This window comes from Ostrea edulis, chromosome 2, assembly GCF_947568905.1.
Source record: "Ostrea edulis chromosome 2, xbOstEdul1.1, whole genome shotgun sequence".
Taxonomy (NCBI): domain Eukaryota; kingdom Metazoa; phylum Mollusca; class Bivalvia; order Ostreida; family Ostreidae; genus Ostrea; species Ostrea edulis.
Window position 1 is genome coordinate 48,837,069 of NC_079165.1, and position 19,650 is coordinate 48,856,718.

Below are 19,650 nucleotides of genomic sequence, written 5' to 3' on the forward strand. Positions count from 1 at the left end.
TCTGGGTCCCTTTATGCAGTTCTCAGCCTCTCATTCCCAGTTAACATTTAACTTAATTAAATGTTAAAACGAGTAATGCATTGCAAAAGTGTCGAACGAATGTACAGAGAATATAAGAGTCACTAAACATAATTGTCGTTTTGATGTTTTTACTGAAGCAGATTTATTTCGGTCCAATTTCTGTAGTTGGAGACGATCCCTTTAAATTGTAAAAGTCAGCCTTCGATTGTAAAAGTAAACCTCTTCGTAAAACTCCAATAGTAACATTAAAACCTCTCAGTAGGCATCAATACTATAAGCAACGTTTAGAAAACTCCTGATACTGACTATAGATGCATCGGTATCAAATACTAACATGTGTTTATGAATACCTTTTAAATTTGTATTGAAATTCGAGGTACAAGTAAAATTCTTCCATTCGATGTGAACTAAACGTGAAATAGCGGGTACCTGTAAAGTGCGAAACGAAACGAAACGAAATCTACCGAAACGAAACGAAATCTACCAAAACGAAATCTACCGAAACGAAACGAAACCCACCGAAGCGAAACGAAACCTACCGAAACGAAACAGATTGTATAACCGAACTCTTTTAATTATAATAATTAAAAATGGTATCTTAGGCCCCTGTGAAAGTTACTACATATAAATAAAATTCGCCTCCCCTTTGATGTAGGCTTTCGGCTTGACTGTTACAAAGTTTTAAAAGTTGGAAAGGGGGGGAGTAAGCACAAAGTACATATCCGTAGTTGATTAAATCCCATGTACAATTAGTTTCGGATCCATACATTTCAGAACCGAGGGTTACAGTCTCAGAGATCTGGGGAAACACACTATGCGAGGGGTGGAGTCGCCGACGTTGGATCCGCCTTTGGGCACAGATACATTGTTTGAAGAAGCTGGTGTCTGAGAAAATTGAAAGCAGGAAGAGCTCTTAACCTCTTATTTTATCTCTAACTGCTGAGGTACGAGTACTTTCAATAATGAAAAAAAACTCTATACATTTGGGATGTTGCTAAGACGGGTAATTGAAAACGGGACGGAAAACGGATTTTTTTTTAATGCAATAATATTAGGAGGAGGTCGGCATTTTGTAAACTGAAAAGGCTTATGAACAAGGGGATTTTAAGCAGAAATCACAAAGAGAACGGGAGAGCATATTCAGAATCCACCGTTTGATATACTACATACAAATACACAATATCCACATGTATACATATATTTGTCTTTAGAGCAAAAAATACTGAAACATGTATTTATGCCCAAAATCGGATTCAACGCCGACGACCCCATCCCTTGTTTAGTGTGTTTCCCCAGACCTCTGACCTGTGAGACTGTAACCTTCCGTTCTGAAATTTATGGATCCGAAGCTAATTGCACATGGTATTTATGTACTTTGTGCTTACCCCCCCCCCCCCCCCCCCTCTTTCCAACTCTTAAAACTTTGTATCAGTCAAACCGAAAGCCTACATCAAAGGGGAGGCGAATTTTATTTATATGTGTAAACTTTAACAGGGGCCTAAGATACCATTTTCAATTATTATAATTAAGAGAGTTCGATCATGCAATCTGTTTCGTTTCGTTTCGGTAGATTTCGTTTCGTTTCGGTAGATTCGTTTCGATTTCGTTTCGCACTTTACAGGTACCCTGAAATAGCTGATGTTATTCTGATGGGCGTTGCTAATTCAGGACATATCACTACTCAGCTAGTTTTTAAAAATACATGTAAATCAGAGTTTTGTTCCGACTGTTTATTACAAAAAATGTATACAATGAGAAATTATATCATTATTACAAAGTACTTTCTACAACATATTTATTATAAGATCTACTTCCTTGTGTTACTGCTCTCATTAACCCCAGAACAATATTGATGTTCAAATGTATTGATTTTGACGTTCACGCCACAGGCACTTGTTTCTGTAAATTACTTATGACCTCTGTATACTAATAACAACACAAGGTACCTAGCTTCAAATGACACAGAATGGCACCCCCTGAGAATGTCGGCCTTTTGAGCCTCCAAGGAATATGCGATGCTAATGTATTTACTACCGTTGTATTGTACAATCATTCAGCTTAAAAACCATGTATGACATGACTGCATTCATTGCCTCTTGTCGCCGAAAACTGCAACAAAAAATGGCTTTTCCGTTTTATACCACGAAGTGCTATGTACTGATACCGCACAGAATGAAAATTGTATATTCGTTGTGTTGAAAAATAAAGTCTCATTGTTTTATTATCATAATAAATTGATACGATGTTTATTACCAAAAAATATTGAACATATTGCTTTCTTAACAAAATAAAAATTTTGAATTGAAGGCGCTGCACGCTATTTTTAGTTACTCAAAAAAACCAAAGCTGTTCGTACGTTTCGGGATTTTACATGTCATCAGAAGATAGAAGCTAAGACTTCCCGAGTGGAGATTTAAAAATATTTTCGTGTCGGAATCATTTCTGATGAAGATAATAATGAAATTATGACTTACTGTAAATACAACTTCGTTAACTAGTATGAGAAATATTTCTGCCAATTGCATGTTTCATGCAGATCTATGGAAAGTCAGAGAAAATACAGATAAAAGATTATTTGGAAGCATGCAAAATAGAGCAAGGAAAGTTTTTTTTAGTGGTGTGTTATTGACTTTGTGGTATGTATTGATGTGGCAAGTACCTGTTGTTGCATTAAAGTTTTATGAAACCCACCATAAGTACCAAGAACGCTGCAGGCACATATCAATGTTTTTCGGAGGCGACTGGCCAACCCTTAACATTAACTGTTATTTTCATGCATGCAAATGAAGATATATTGCGAGAATGGCTGGCCATCCACTATTTTTGATAGTACGATGTAGTAGTGAATGAGAAGATATTAATGCATGTAAGCTTGAAAGTTATGAATTGAAGCCCTGGAGCAAAGAATGACCCCCCCCCCTCCCAGCCTGAGGGGAAAAAATTGCGACAGCAATGACGAACACTATATAACGAACCCCCCCCCCCCCCCCCCCCCCCCATGCACACACTGATTAAGGTTCTGAAGGTCTTTATCATGACTATCATATTTTTATCATTATCTGTCAGGAAATGTAAACAAGCCATGTGCAACTTACAACTTCTCCGGCGAACCCCCTCCCCCGCATCCCTAATATTACGGATCTGTGCCGATATGGAAAAATTCACAGGCATCTGAAGTATGGACACCCCCCCCCCCTTTCTGATTTTTTGGGGCGGCGATTATTTCTCCGAAATGTGTGGATTCCCCGTCTATTCCATCCTAATTTCAAATTATGTAATCGTAAACATGCTTTTTTGTAAGCCTTAAATACCTTATACTGTTTATAATAAGTATATTCTGTATTATACCAGTCCAGTAGAAGGCCAATCTCTAAAGCTTGTGAAAAGCATGAAACAACTACATCAATCGAAATTGGGTTGAGAGAGACAAGGAATCCACACATTTTGGAGGAATTATCACCGCAAAAAAAATCAGAAGGGGGGATTATAGTTATCAGGTGTCTGTGGAAAAAAATATGGGGGATGGAGTCCCCTTTATTTTTTGTAGCATTTCCCCCCCTAATGTTAGTAACTAAATTATATAAAATAAGATCAATTGTGGTTAATGGTCACCATTAAAATCATCCTTTTGCCTGTTATTTTTAATTCATCTCTGATGCTCTATCTTTCTATAAATAATTCTAAAGAATTCCAAACGTAATTTTAGAAGAGCGTGCTAGCCAGTCAAAATCGACCACGTATTCTGTGCGGTATCAGTACATAGCACTTCGTGGTATAAAACGGAAAAGCCATTTTTTGTTGCAGTTTTCGGCGACAAGAGGCAATGAATGCAGTCATGTCATACATGGTTTTTAAGCTGAATGATTGTACAATACAACGGTAGTAAATACATTAGCATCGCATATTCCTTGGAGGCTCAAAAGGCCGACATTCTCAGGGGGTGCCATTCTGTGTCATTTGAAGCTAGGTACCTTGTGTTGTTATTAGTATACAGAGGTCATAAGTAATTTACAGAAACAAGTGCCTGTGGATCACGCATATTCAATATGGAGTTCACTCATTGAAAGAGGTAGATATATGGCCAAAGTAACATTAAGATCTTTTTGTAATATTTTGATACCCATTAGCTTTGCTTCATAGAAGATAGGATAAATGGCTATTGCTTTACTGGAAAGTTTGCTGTTTTACCAATTGTAAAGAATATTGTAAACAATTAGAACTCGCTAAATATAGCTAGATTGCGTGACACGCCTCTTGCTTAGGTTTATAAGGGTGCAAAGAGAGACTTTTTAGGTTTTCAAAATTTTGTGGAATTCGTGTCCTCCGTGTCCACATGATAAGCTTCATTGTCAAATGTTTTGGAGTGTCCATTTACATCAACAATGTAATCATTGGGAGAGGCGGTTGTTCCATTGGCCATGTCGTTGAGCCCTGTAGAATAACGACCAGTTTTATTTTCAGGAAGAGCTGGTCCCCAGTCGTCTGTTGGCTGAAAAATTATACGTCATGAATTACAAATTGATTTTCATGGGGACTAACGTTTTTTAAACTGTCCCATATTGCCAAGATTTATACGGAACTTTTAAAATCTTTTTCTCAAGAGCAACAGGGCCATGATTAGTCATATGCAAAAATCGTCAGGTAGTGTTGATTCAAATTCGTTCAATTTGTGGCCATCAGGGGTAGGATAGGGCCACAATAGGGGATGAAAGCTTTACAAGGGAATATAAAGTAAGAAGTCTTTATAAAGTTTCTTATGAACTGCTTGGTTATGATTAATCAAGACAATCATTCTCGGGTCATTTAATGTAGATTCCAGTTTGTTTGTTCTTAAATTCATTGGAATTAAAGATACGGTTCATTCAATTCATGTGCACAACAATTCAAACACGCATTAAAAGTCCTTCCTCTATGCAATATTATTTAATTATAATTCCAATGTTATTTATTACAATTGTTTTGATTGGACAAAAATAAATCTAAACAAGAATTTACACATCAATAAATCCAAAAACGCTATGTATACATACGCGCTTGAAAACAAACAACATAGTACTTCGCACTTTTATTCAGTTTGTGAGTAAAATGTCCAGAGTTTATACATCGATAAATTCGTCAAAAAGAATGTTTAATCCTATAGTGATTTCCCGCGTTTGCAAGGGGTTTGATCTAGTGTACTTTTAAATATCTACATTAAGAATCTTCCCAAGAACCACTGACCATAATTACTCACGTTAATATGCAGTGTACTGCCGATTCATATTGGATCAAATCATGGCCCCTGAGGCTATAATATGGATTCAAAGTTTTAATTGAGAATGTATATAGAAAATTTTAAAATCTTTTCAGGATTCGCAGGATCACACTAAATCATATTAATATGCAAACATTTCCAAGTTGAGTGGACTCTCCCTCAAATTATGAACCCTGGGTTTAAGTGAGGGGTCAAATTTTATATAGTACATAGATATATACAAAACATTACTTAAGAATCTTTTCCAGAACACAATGGACCATATTAGTAGTATTGTTATAGATACACCCTATGTTGTATGTTAGTAGTATTGTTATAGATACATCCTATGTTGTATTTTAGTATTGTTATAGATCCACCCCTATGTTGTATGTTAGTGGTATTGTTATAGATACACTCCTATGTTGTATGTTAGTAGTATTGTTATAGATACACTCCTATGTTGTATGTTAGTAGTATTGTTATAGATCCACCCCTATGTTGTATGTTAGTGGTATTGTTATAGATACATCCTATGTTGTATGTTAGTAGTATTGTTATAGATCCACCCCTATGTTGTATGTTAGTGGTATTGTTATAGATACACTCCTATGTTGTATGTTAGTAGTATTGTTATAGATACACTCCTATGTTGTATGTTAGTAGTATTGTTATAGATGCACCCCTATGTTGTATGTTAGTAGTATTGTTATAGATACACCCTATGTTGTATGTTAGTAGTATTGTTATAGATGCACTCCTATGTTGTATGTTAGTAGTATTGTTATAGATGCACCCCTATGTTGTATTTTAGTATTGTTATAGATACACCCCTATGTTGTATGTTAGTAGTATTGTTATAGATGCACCCCTATGTTGTATTTTAGTATTGTTATAGATACACCCCTATGTTGTATTTTAGTGGTATTGTTATAGATACACTCCTATGTTGTATGTTAGTAGTATTGTTATAGATACACTCCTATGTTGTATGTTAGTAGTATTGTTATAGATGCACCCCTATGTTGTATGTTAGTAGTATTGTTATAGATGCACCCCTATGTTGTATTTTAGTATTGTTATAGATCCACCCCTATGTTGTATGTTAGTAGTATTGTTATAGATACACCCCTATGTTGTATGTTAGTAGTATTGTTATAGATGCACCCCTATGTTGTATGTTAGTAGTATTGTTTTAGATGCACTCCTATGTTGTATGTTAGTAGTATTGTTATAGATGCACCCCTATGTTGTATTTTAGTATTGTTATAGATACACCCCTATGTTGTATTTTAGTGGTATTGTTATAGATACACTCCTATGTTGTATGTTAGTAGTATTGTTATAGATGCACCCCTATGTTGTATGTTAGTAGTATTGTTATAGATGCACTCCTATGTTGTATGTTAGTAGTATTGTTATAGATGCACCCCTTTGTTGCATGTTAGTAGTATTGTGTTATAGATCCACCCTCTATGTTGTATGTTAGTAGTATTGTTATAGATCCAGCCCCTATGTTGTATGGATTTATATTATGTCATGGCTCTGTGTAGCAAAGATGGGGGCGGAGGTCATAATAAGGGATCAAAATTTCTTGTGGGAATAAAGAAGGTAAAAAAAATAAATCTTGTAATGAAGTACAACGGAGCAATACGACTCATGTGAGTATTTTGGGCCATGGGGTTTTTAATTTTATCTCTTACCTCAAATTGCATGAATGTCTTAGACTAATATAATCATTCGATGTAGGATTTCTACTTTAATGATGTCCGAAGAACATACACTTTGATATCAAGGGGGGGGGGGGGGGGTAAAAATTTGAAGATTTAAATCTTCTGAGAAGAGCTAATTACATCGATGTTCAAAATTCCCTTGCGCAAAAGTTAACAAAATCTAATATTTACAAATATATTCAAGTTAACGCTGCATATATCATCTAGCAGTTAGATAACTAACAGTTGATGGTAAATTAACGCTACATATATCATCTAGCAGTTAGATAACTAATGGTTGAAGGTAAATTAACGCTACATATATCATCTAGCAGTTAGATAACTAACAGTTGAAAGTAAATTAACGCTACATATATCATCTAGCAGTTAGATAACTAACAGTTGAAGGTAAATTAACGCTACATATATCATCTAGCAGTTAGATAACTAACAGTTGAAAGTAAATTAACGCTGCATATATCATCTAGCAGTTAGATAACTAACAGTTGAAGATAAATTAACGCTGCATATATCATCTAGCAGTTAGATAACTAACCGTTGAAGATAAATTAACGCTACATATATCATCTAGCAGTTAGATAACTAACAGTTGAAGGTAAATTAACGCTGCATATATCATCTAGCAGTTAGATAACTAACCGTTGAAGGTAAATTAATGCTACATATATTATCTAGCAGTTAGATAACTAACAGTTGAAGGTAAATTAACGCTGCATATATTATCTAACAGTTAGATAACTAACAGTTGAAGGTAAATTAATGCTACATATATTATCTAGCAGTTAGATAACTAACAGTTGAAGGTAAATTAATGCTACATATATTATCTAGCAGTTAGATAACTAACCGTTGAAGGTAAATTAACGCTACAAATATCATCTAGCAGTTAGATAACTAACAGTTGAAGGTAAATTAACGCTACATATATCATCTAGCAGTTAGATAACTAACAGTTGAAGGTAAATTAACGCTACATATATCATCTAGCAGTTAGATAACTAACAGTTGAAGGTAAATTATCCGGTGTAGATAGCCCTATATAGTTGGATTTTGTTTTTATGTCAATTCAAATTTAGAAAGTACTATATTTTGTGGTTCATTTTTACAAAAAGCTATAAATCTGCATGATTTTACCATTTCTATTTCATCTAATATACTGTTGATATTTATACACCTTGATTTGTATTTCAATTTTTGTAATTCCTGATACAAATAGTGGAATATTGGAACTGATTCAAATGTTGTAAATTCGTCATTTTTGTTGATGTATTTTTCAAAACCGTTCACCGATTCTTAGAAACGTCTATATGAATTGATCAATATTTGTGCATGAAATTTTTGTTTCTTGGCCAATAATTCCAGGTCCACAACCCAACGTGAATGAAATCGTAAACACGCAATAATCCGTAAACAACTCATAAACTATCCGTAACATATCGTAACCACAAAGATTCGTAAAAAAAAAAACTTTTTACGAGTGTTTTGCGGATTCTTACGAGCAGTTTACGTGTTCTTGCGACCAGTTTACGATACTTACGGATTGTTACAAGCTATTTACGGGTTATTTACGGAAAATGAATTCCGTGGACAATCGTGAAAATTTATTTCACATGTAAAAAAAATTTGCCCCTACTTTCATGGATCCTTACGAGTGTGTGCGAGTTGTGACGAGTTATTAACGAATACCGACGAGTGATTTACGAATGCTTGCGATTGACTACGAATCGGAGATCCGTAAGAACTCGTAAGAAAAATCCGTGATTGTGAAGATGGTATTACAACGACACAATACGATACAGTGTTCCACCTGAGATAACAGGATCTACTGCAACCGTGATGAGTTTTGCCGTAAACACAAATATAAAGTTAGCAGACATAAGTTTACCTTCCCAAGTCCATTTCTGAAGCTGTAGTAAATAAACCAAACAGGAATTCCAATCAAACACGTGACTTGGATCATCCAGAAGATCACTTGACCACTGTCGGGGTACACGTATCCTTCGTTTTCCAGAGGCTTTGTCTGGATGATTTTGAATAAGATCACTGCCTATATAAAACAGGAAAACTGCCTATATCAAACAGGAAAACTGCATACAATGTATCTCAAGCAGGAAAACTGCATACAATGTATCTCAAGCAGGAAAACTGCATACAATGTATCTCAAACAGGAAATCTGCCTATATCAAACACGAAAACTGCATACAATGTATATCAAACAGGAAATCTGCCTATATAAAGCAGGAAATCTGCCTATATCAAACAGGAAATCTGCCTATTAGGGGCGTTGAAGCGTCTATGGTTAATACTACATATGTAGCGCTTTTTGAAAAGCATGCTGGCAGGATCTCCCATGGGTTGTGGTGTTTTTTTTAAAATATGATTTATATCCAACGAGTTGTGTGTTTCCTATTCCCGAGCCTTGGCGAGGGTATAGAAAACACACAAAGAGTTGGATACAAATCATATCAAACCACAACTTATGGGAGATTCTTTTTATCCCATGTTAACCCCCCCCAACCCCCCCAACCCCAGTTATTCTGGGAATTTTGTAAACTGCTTATAAAATCGACGGTTGCATGTGACGTCACGAACAGTGCAGGAAAACATAATTGTAATAATTAAAATTTATGTAATGGGTGATATCCACTGGATAAAGTAGTTAACATGTGATAAATATATTTATTATATACCCATCGAGTTTTGTTTATTGATACTGTGGATTTCACAGAGTGTGATCCGGTGTGGACTAGAGGTTAGAGCGTTCGCCCCGCATGCGGGAGGCCGGGCTTCGAATCCCGGCCGCGACAGACCCAAGTCGTTAAAACAGGTAGTGACAGGTCCATCGCCAAACGCTCGGCATCAGGTGTGAATGTCACGTGTCCTCGGAGATGACCTTAAAAACGGATGCCCCGTGTCGCAGTAGGCGTGGCACGCTAAAGAACCCTCACTGCTCAAAAGCCGTAAATGCCGAGCAAAGGCCTAAATTTGAAGCCCTCCACCGGTCTTGGTGACGTCTCCATATGAGTGAAACATTTTCGAGAGAGACGTTAAGCAAGATGCAATCAATCAATTTATCACCACACTGTGGTTTTCTGATTCCGTATCAGTATCCTCTGAAACTGCAAACTTCGTACAGCGTCAATTCTCCGGGACTACTTTCCCCTACGAATAATGATATTGGAGTTGTAGCGTAACGGAATATACTGAGCTGACCGGAGCCAAACTTCCGCCAGAGTTCGTTTGCTTAGGAGCACAGGTGCTTGTGGACAGGACTTCCGGTACCCCCCCCCCCCTTCTTGTATTTTTAAATGTTCAATTCCTTGGGTATTTCGGACTATTTTTGATAAAATATGTAACTTCAGAGTTTATATATTTGAATGGAATACACAAATCTCGCATAAAAACCGTTTTTAAAAATGTCATATCACCGATCATAATATATGAACAAGGTGTGCAACTCAGCCAGCGACATGTTGAAAAAATCTACACCTCGCTGAGAAATCCTATCGATAAAAAAACACCAATAATGCACATACCAACTGAAAAGAACGGTCATTCTAAATCTACTGATGATTCATGGATTAAATGCATCGCTATTTGGTGCGCAATAATTACTTCACATCGCTCAATTTCATCGTTTTAACCTCGCCACTTCTCGTTTCTGACTATAACGAACGGAAGTTGTGATGCTGGAATATTTCTGTCGCAGCCAACTATTTTTAGAACGAGAAAACCTGAGACGAGGTCTTCCGAATACCATTAGCTACAGGAAAAGGGAAGAGAATACCGATCATAGTAATCAAGTCTAGCCAAAGAGGGTCATACTTGTAATTTCATTCAACTGGTCAAGTCGGTTGTGGAAAGACTAGCACATCCACAAATATAATTAAAAACTTCATAGTGTTGGGTAGGTAATTTATCATGGAAATCAGAAAGAACCATGAAAGCACAATATATTGACAATGTTCCACATTTCGGCTAACATTCGTTTTTTAAAAAGAAACAAAATAGTTTATCAAGCCCCTTACATATGATCAGATCCAAATTCGATTAAAATATAAAAAGTAGGGGGGGGGGGGATAACACATTAATTGATAAAGGAATGTCAAAACTTTATGTTATAACTTAAAGTCTTTCCACAACCGGTATTTTCTTCCCTTTTCGTGTAGCTAATGGTATTCGGAAGACCTCGTCTCGGGTTTTCTCGTTCTAAAAATAGTTGGCTGCGACAGAAATATTCCAGCATCACAACTTCCGTTCGTTATAGTCAGAAACGAGAAGTGGCGAGGTTAAAACGATGAAATTGAGCGATGTGAAGTAATTATTGCGCATCAAATAGCGATGCATTTAATCCATGAATCATCAGTAGATTTAGAATGACCGTTCTTTTCAGTTGGTATGTGCATTATTGGTGTTTTTTCGATAGGATTTCTCAGCGAGGTGTAGATTTTTTCAACATGTCGCTGGCTGAGTTGCACACCTTGTTCATACATTGTATATTATGATCGGTGATATGACATTTTTAAAAACGGTTTCTATGCGAGATTTGTGTACTCCATTCAAATATATAAACTCTGAAGTTACATATTTTATCAAAAATAGTCCGAAATACCCAAGGAATTCAACATTTAAAAATACAAGAAGGGGGGTACCGGAAGTCCTGTCCACAAGCACCTGTGCTTAGGAGAGGTAAATATTCGTAGTTGACATAATGAGGGCTCGACGGGGAGTTTGGACCGCAGCTTGCTGAAACTGATAACGTCACAATGACGTCACAATGCATCAGCGCAACATATTGTGTATATATATATATATATATATATATATATATATATATATATATATATATATATAAAAGCACTGAAAAGGCCACGACACTGTTGGTTATTTAAAACTCGAATTTTCGACGCAACCCGCGTCTTTATCAAGAGACATATATTACATAAACAAATAACACGCAAAAACGACAAGTATCGATAAACTACATTGATGACAAGAGTGATACACTGTTGTACTGAGTGATAAAAATGGTGGTGGTTTCGTTGTAAAGCGTGTTACTGACTATGGTTTAGAGAGTTTGTACCATGGTCGGGTCGGGATAAAAATAGAATTATTCTTGAAAATTACAGAAATCAGATAAATTTAGAGGGAAAACTTACAAAACAATGTGATTATGGAATAAAATGGTGGGAAGATAATGATATGGACTGATTAAGTGCAAAACAATATTAGGTAGGCCGTACCATTGATGATTCGGATATGGTGAACAGCGAAAAATAATGATTGCCAGAAGAACACGATCAAACAACAAACAAGGTCAATCAAAAGACACAGATCTAGCATTAAAATCAAAATCAACAACCAAATAGGTGAATGGGAGAGAAGTCTAAGGAAAAAGATACAGTATTATTTTTCAAGGTAATACACCTTTCAAGGTCAGACAAATTAAAGCCGCATTCTAGAAACCCCGACATAGCAACACAAAGAGCCATGCGAGTCCGAACCTATGTGAATTTAGAATAATGTTTTACCATAGTTTAGAGGTATCACTCTTGTCATCAATGTAGTTTATCGATACTTGTCGTTTTTACGTGTTATTTGTTTATGTAATATATGTTTCTTGATAAAGACGCGGGTTGCGTCGAAAATTCGAGTTTTAAATAACCAACAGTGTCGTGGCCTTTTCAGTGCTTTTATAAATTTCTTTACTGGCCTTGTATCTTCTCAGATCCGACACTTTAAGAAAGTAGGGTGTTGTTGGGTTTACACAAAGTCGATCGATTGAGTATACCTGACTAGTTTCTTTACTTCTTCAGGAGTGTAATAATAGGTTCATACTCTGGATTTTATATAAGCGTAAATGTCCATCAGGCAGTTGTTTACTTTTTTGACGTCAATGTCCTTTACCGGACGGTATGAAATATCTTTATACAAATGTAATACTTACAATATCTTTATACAAATATAATACTTACATCACAATATCTTTATTCAAATGTAATACTTACATCAAAATATCTTTATACAAATGTAATACTTACATTACAATATATTATACAAATGTACATGTAATACTTACATTGCATTTCACTCAAATATTCGTTTTCAGTATAGGCCAGCATCTTACCAACTAAATTTAAGGGCAAAACTTAGCTTCCAAGAAAATGGATTTCTAAGTACTGATGATTTATTCGGAAACTAACCACAAGTGCCAAAGGCGATATCAGCAACCAACATGCGCCAAAGTACCAGAAGCAAAGCCTCACACAGAGTTTATCACCAATCATCATCTCAATGTCCCGTTTAAATCTGAAGAACCCTGTAAAGAAATTTTACATTAACAATACAATTAAGCTAGCAGGTGATTATTTGAAATTAAAACAGAGTCGTAATTGATGTATTGTTCATGCAGTCCAGATCATTAAAGTACCAACCATAAACGTAACAAAGAAGAATCAGCTCGAAAAATCCTACGAACAATAGCGGAAATCCACCCACAGCGTTGTCCACAAGTGTTAACATGTAATCACCTCCCTAAATAAATTACTAGATTGTATTTATCATCCACAAACAGCACTGGGATTTTTTTTAATTCACAAAGTATTTTCCTTGAAAAAAAATGATTTTTCTTTTTACTTACTCTTGTTGTCATGGGCAACCCCAAAAGAAAGCCACTCATACATACTGCAAACCGGAAACCAAGAACCCGCCATCTTGATTTTGAAAGAGCTGGGAATTCATCAAGAAGGCCAGTCATCACAGTTTCCACAATGGAAAACTATCATGGAGATATTATATTGAATTAAATAAGCAAAGATCATACAATGAAGCAGTTGTGTTTTAAGGAGAAATAACACATTGTCATAATGGCTGACTTCCAATTGAAAGATGAATAAAAATATAAATATCAGCAATATTAGTATTTTTCTTTTAAATCTTAATTACCTAGCTGGGTAGCTCAGCAGGTTAACGTGCCAGCTGTAGATCGTAGGTTTGAGTCTAGAAGGATATTTAAAAACTTTTTTTCTGATTACTTTCTACTAAAACTGCTTTTTGAAACTGAATAAGGAAAATTAGAGAGTTTTCAATTTCAAAATATTATTGTATATATCCTCCACTTTCCATCCATATAAGATTTCTTTGATGTGTTATTCCTCCTTAAGGAATATTGAACATACATTTTGGATTTCTTTGTTGCAAAATGTGTAATTTTAATTGTAAAAAAAAATTATGTCATGGGTCCTTTCAATACCGTTTCCTAATCCCCTTGGGATCCGGGTCAGATTAGGTCCTCAGTACCCCTTGCTTGTCGTGAAAGGCGACTAAATGGGGCGGTCCTTCGGATGAGACCGTAAAAACCAAGGCCCAGTGTCGCAGCAGGTGTGGCACGATAAAGATCCCTCCCTGCTCAAAGACCGTAAACGCCGAGTATAGGCCTAAATTTTACAGCCCTTCACCAGCAATGGTGATGTCTCCATATAAGTGCAAAATCCTTCAGAGGGACGTTAAACAATATTAAATAAATCAAACCGTTTCTTCTAGTTCATATAGCATTACATGTATATAGGGATCGTATGCAGTTGAAAATATCCCCATAAACTAAGAATATGTTCCAAATATATGGGTTTTCCCCCCTAAAAAGTTGTGTAGAATAAAAGAAAAAAATTCACCCGTTCAGTTTTTAAGGAAACCAGACTAAGTCACTAAAAAGGGCAATCATTTTGGATAAAAGGAGTTTTTACCTAACAAACTTTAAATATTACAGGTAAATCTGAAGAATCACCCCATCCCACAAATCATTAGTAACATATCTAAATGTGCATGCATATCATAAACATATCATAAGTAACATACTACTAAATGTGCTTGTATATCATAAACATATCATCAGTAGCATATTACTAAACGTACATGTATATCATAAACATATGTTTTGTATGTACGTATGGTGTTATGTTAAGAGATGAATGTGCCAGATTTCAGATGTAAATAAAATGTCAAAAACTGTATTCCAAACTACTCTTTTTTTCAATGAGAGAGAGAGAGAGAGAGAGAGAGAGAGAGAGAGAGAGGGAGAGAGAGAGAGAGAGATGAACAATTAATATCAAGATACGGCGCCCGGAACATTTTTAAAAGTATAGTTCCTTCTTATACATATTAAATAAATTGGTTCTCGACTATACAAAACACTTTACCGAATGTGTACAGAAATTGGTCTGGTTGTGTATAAGCCCGCCTCGCATTTTATGAACTTTAAAGACCCCCCCCCCCCCCTCCCATACCGTAGATCACTGGATATGGGCAGAGCTTATATCTGGTCATTGTTATATACCTGGCCAAGAGATCACACCCTTGTGTATAGTTTTGATGGCTGACTTACCGTACTTTTACGCGATTTTGATTTTCCAACCTGTCTGCTTTCCACGACTACTACCTATTAAATTTCTTTTCCGCGATTATTTTTGCTAAATGTTGTGTGGTATCTCCTTTATTTAATACCCCCTTTCCGCGATTTACACCGGCAGTGTCTCAGGGTTGTCTGCAAAGTTTTTGTGGCCATAATGTTTGTATAAAGGTAGTGTCCCTAACAGTAGCTGACGCAGTGTCTGTACCCCACCCCCACCCCTCTATCTCTCTCTTACTCTCATTATTGGCTCACTGAATAATTTCTTTTTTGAACTATAAAGCTTAATAGAATTTATTTCAATAAGTTGTATGTTTCAAAAATTAATGTGGAATTATTGTTTGATTTCCGATAGTAAAACTTAAAATGCATGTATATAAACGAGAGAGAAAATATACAATTTTATAAAATTTGAATTATGTGAAAATAGCAGTTGTGGATAGGTCCATGCTTTCAAAACTCTAGTATAATGGGCCTCCTCCAGATCTAAAGAATGTCGGTAATTATTGGACGTTATTGTCATAAAACACCTTTCTCAGGTGACTGCAGATCTCAGTCTCCGCAGATGTCAATCTATGGTTTGATTGACAGGTGGCTTACCATTTATCATCACAAGGGTAAGATTTATGGCGTTAACTTAAAATTGGGTCTTTAATAACCCGACAAATTTCTGTCACAGTTAATAACAAACCGAACAAGAAATGTTATCTGGCGGTCGCCATAAACTTATCCGATGACCGTCATGTGGCGACCGTCAGATAATTATATGTGATCATGTGACGGTCGGAAACTTATTGGGCGGCTGCCAGAAATTTACTTGGCGGCACCAGATAATTATACATGTGGGGTCGCCAGAAACTTTTTAGGTGGCTCTTGCCTTATTGCATGGATTGCACTTTTTTTTTTTAAAATTGTTTATATCATGTGATTGATTTGTCAAGTGATGTAGGAACTATTTTGCGTTACAGAGGTGTAACAATTGGAATATATCTAATGTTAAAAAAAATGAACAAAAATGTCAGCAAGTAGATTTTTGTTGCGTCGCATTTGCCCTGCTTAGTTAGTAATACGCCGGAGGCGATTCACATTTTCACCATAAAAATCATTGTATTATGGGGCCTACATCCGAAGTTTTTTTTTTTCCCCACTTGACAGAAAGGCCGATCGAAGTTCTGATTGAGAGATCAAAGTGAAACTTGCATAACGCTCCCTCTAAAAAGGGCCAGATGAACATAAACATATTCTCGTGGGATTTTACGGGGTGATACGTCATCGATAAACAAAATTTTGCCGGAATAATCAAAGCCCAGCGTCTAACGGTGACCAAAATATGAACGAAGAGACGGGAGTGAAAAATAGCATTGACTCCTGAATCGCTAAAACAATCAACCACGGTAAGATTTGTATGTCATTCGTACACATTAAACATGATGCCAACGTTGGCACACATACAAATTTTATAAGTTGAGGAGATGGGGTTGTTACATGTACACATCCAAGACAGAGGTTTAAAAGATTTGAGATTATACGATCGAAGGGGGTGTTAATGCTAAGGGGATGAACCCTACATTGTTCTGCGTGTGATCAGTTTTTAAATCAAGGCAGGTCACTGACAAACTAGTTGATGCTACAGGGGTTATAACAGTCTCGTTTATAGGCCGTTCTTGGCACACTGATTGACTACGGATTACTTCGTTTACCTGATCAAGACATAGGGCTCACAGCGAATGTGACCGGTCGATAGAGGATACTTAGTGATCCCACATCTGGTATATCCAGGGATCCGTGTTTGCCCAACTCTTTATTTTGTATTCCTTATAGAAGTTGTGAGATTGAACACTGTTCGTTATCTTCATCTACAGAGTTTAAAATCACTAGATGACATTTGGTTTACTGTGATATTGATTAAGACGATTATAGAGATAATCCGATCACTGCATCTCTCTGACATGCACATTATATGCACACTATATCATACTAGTTTATACGTGTATATTTTTCCGGGATTTTTTTTTTCAATGTTCAGGATGTTAGTATTGTAACTGCCATGAAATATCAATCTTCCACAGTAAACGATGAAATTGAATGATACACATAAAGTATATCAAAACAATTCGTTGAAACTTTAAAAATCGAACTTTCGGGGTATTTTACCGTAATACCGCACATATACCTTTGGAATGCACATCTAGGGGTATAAATATTGACGATAAATTGGATAAAATCGTGCAAATTTCGAAGTTTTTGACAAAACAATGTTTCCATTACAATATCTCTTTCAATATTTGAATCGGCATTAAAAAAAACTCAACTGGATAGGATTAATAAGTAATAATCATATAATATGTTCTGACCAATGAAATAAGTATTGGACCAATACCTTTACAGTTATAGCATTCTGTTTAGATGAGCTTGAAAGCAGAGGAACTAACTTCTTTAATACAATAGGATATAATCTGCAATGGAATATTATCTAAAATGTGAACAAATGTCAGAATGAAACTACAGCATTGCGCCAATGCAGGAAAAATAAGCGTCGTTATGAAAATGAAGGTCTCAAAAATGTTTTGCTTTACATAGTTTTGATATGATTCTCATTTGCCTTTGTTTTTTTTTTTTTGTTTTTTTATTATTGAATACCTCGTAACGTATATAAAAATGGCCCTTTTTCACTTAATTTCTTTAAATTTGATGCTTTGATATACTTATAAAGGGACAATTATTCCGGGGGAAAGTTGCCTGTCAGTAAAGTATCACCTAATTACGCAAAATCTTGCGAGAATACCATTTATACTCACCTGGCATTGTAAAACGTTCAAACAAAATCCATCAAAGCCCGGCCTCTCTCTACACCCCCGCAATAAACACAAAACAAAACACAAAACCGACGTGTCACGTTTTATGGCGCATTAGAATGCATAACATACATGTAACAAATTGCACCGGCATAGTAACCTGTGCAGAAGGGGTGAAAATTCAAATGTAAAAATCCTTTCAAAAGAAGATTTTAAAGGGTAGGCAGGACACTGAGATATATTATGTCTGAGACAGTATAGCTGTCCTCGCATTACTGGCAATGACATCATAGGCTTGTAGTTTGATTTGTTTTAATTTGGGGGATTTCTTTTATAATTTCCCCAAATTTCTCTACCCTTGATGAAATGTTAATAATAGATTTGTATAGTTCTTTCAAATTTTTGAATATTGATAAAAGGTATTCCATGTATAATGAAAGGATAATGAACAATTTTGAAGGATTTAGATCAACATAAAAAATTATTGTTAAATAATGATGAAAGTGAAGTAGATGAAATTCACATGGCTGGTAAATAATTAGAAGCTGGCCTTTTTGCACTTAAGACTTTTTGGAAGAGTTGTCTACCCTTTGTAAAAATAAGAAAAATCTGATTTTCTAAAAATGTGTGTGGTCAATGATTAATTTTATTTCATATTTTCATAAAAAGAAAGTGTATGTAACTTTCTACCAAGAGATTATTATGAAAATATAATTTGTTTTTAAAATATTGTAATAAAACATGCTTTTCCCATATACTTAAATGTTAAATTCTAGGTGAAATAAATCAAGCAGTAAACAAAATTTTGAAAATTCCTATGGTGTATTATTTTTATTTGATGAACCCTTCAAAATGATATCATGATTACAAATATTCCACCATCCATTTATTAGATATGAAATATGGTCATTATACATTGAATACCTTAAGGTACCGATTCTAAAGTTGTGCAATGTCGCCTTAGTTAACATTGAGGTCATATTGAGTACTTCATCAAGTGCATAAAACTATTCAAGTAATAACTTTTTAAAAAAATCATTGATACCCTTTTTTCACAAAATCAGACTTAAACGTGTCTGTAGCAGTTTAGTAAAAACGGGGTTTTGCGCAGTGAGCTTTTATGTATTAATGACCACAATCTTACCAAAACACTAAAATAAAAAAAGTACTATTAAGATATTGAAAGGGTAGCAATATGTGTGAATTTCATTTCATTTCATAACTTTTAAAGTGATGACTTAACAACGATGCTGATTGGATGAAAAATTAGTTTGATTTCTGTGTCCCAAAAAAAAAATAAAAATCGTCCGGAGTTCATCTGCACTAAGTACGCGGGACTACTTTTCTCTGGAATGCGTCTTCCCCATTAACGGCCGTTCTAATTTTAGCGCTATTTATAGAACGGGAATTTCCACACATGCATTGTAAACTAAATGTATTCGTTTGATGCTACCAAAAATAAA

At 35.4% G+C, this 19,650-nt stretch overlaps 1 protein-coding gene across 2 annotated transcripts in view; it reads right to left on the minus strand.

Annotated features, from left to right (window-relative positions):
- Window positions 1–1,736: 1,736 nt before the first annotated feature.
- LOC125679487 (sodium- and chloride-dependent glycine transporter 2-like) overlaps window positions 1,737–19,650 on the minus strand; it is a 39,913-nt gene continuing 21,999 nt past the window's right edge. Inside the window, exons 11-16 of one of the 2 annotated variants that reach the window (XR_008799995.1) lie at window positions 13,629–13,766; window positions 13,423–13,522; window positions 13,192–13,307; window positions 8,873–9,034; window positions 3,993–4,510; window positions 1,737–1,997 (exon numbers count right to left, since the gene is read on the minus strand). Coding sequence is in view for 1 of the 2 variants with exons in the window: in XM_048918750.2 (XP_048774707.1) it covers window positions 4,319–4,510; window positions 8,873–9,034; window positions 13,192–13,307; window positions 13,423–13,522; window positions 13,629–13,766 (708 nt within the window). In the remaining variant the exon portion in view is untranslated. Of the gene's footprint in view, window positions 4,511–8,872; window positions 9,035–13,191; window positions 13,308–13,422; window positions 13,523–13,628; window positions 13,767–19,650 lie in introns of both variants that reach the window. The other variant, XM_048918750.2, reaches the window with a different exon arrangement.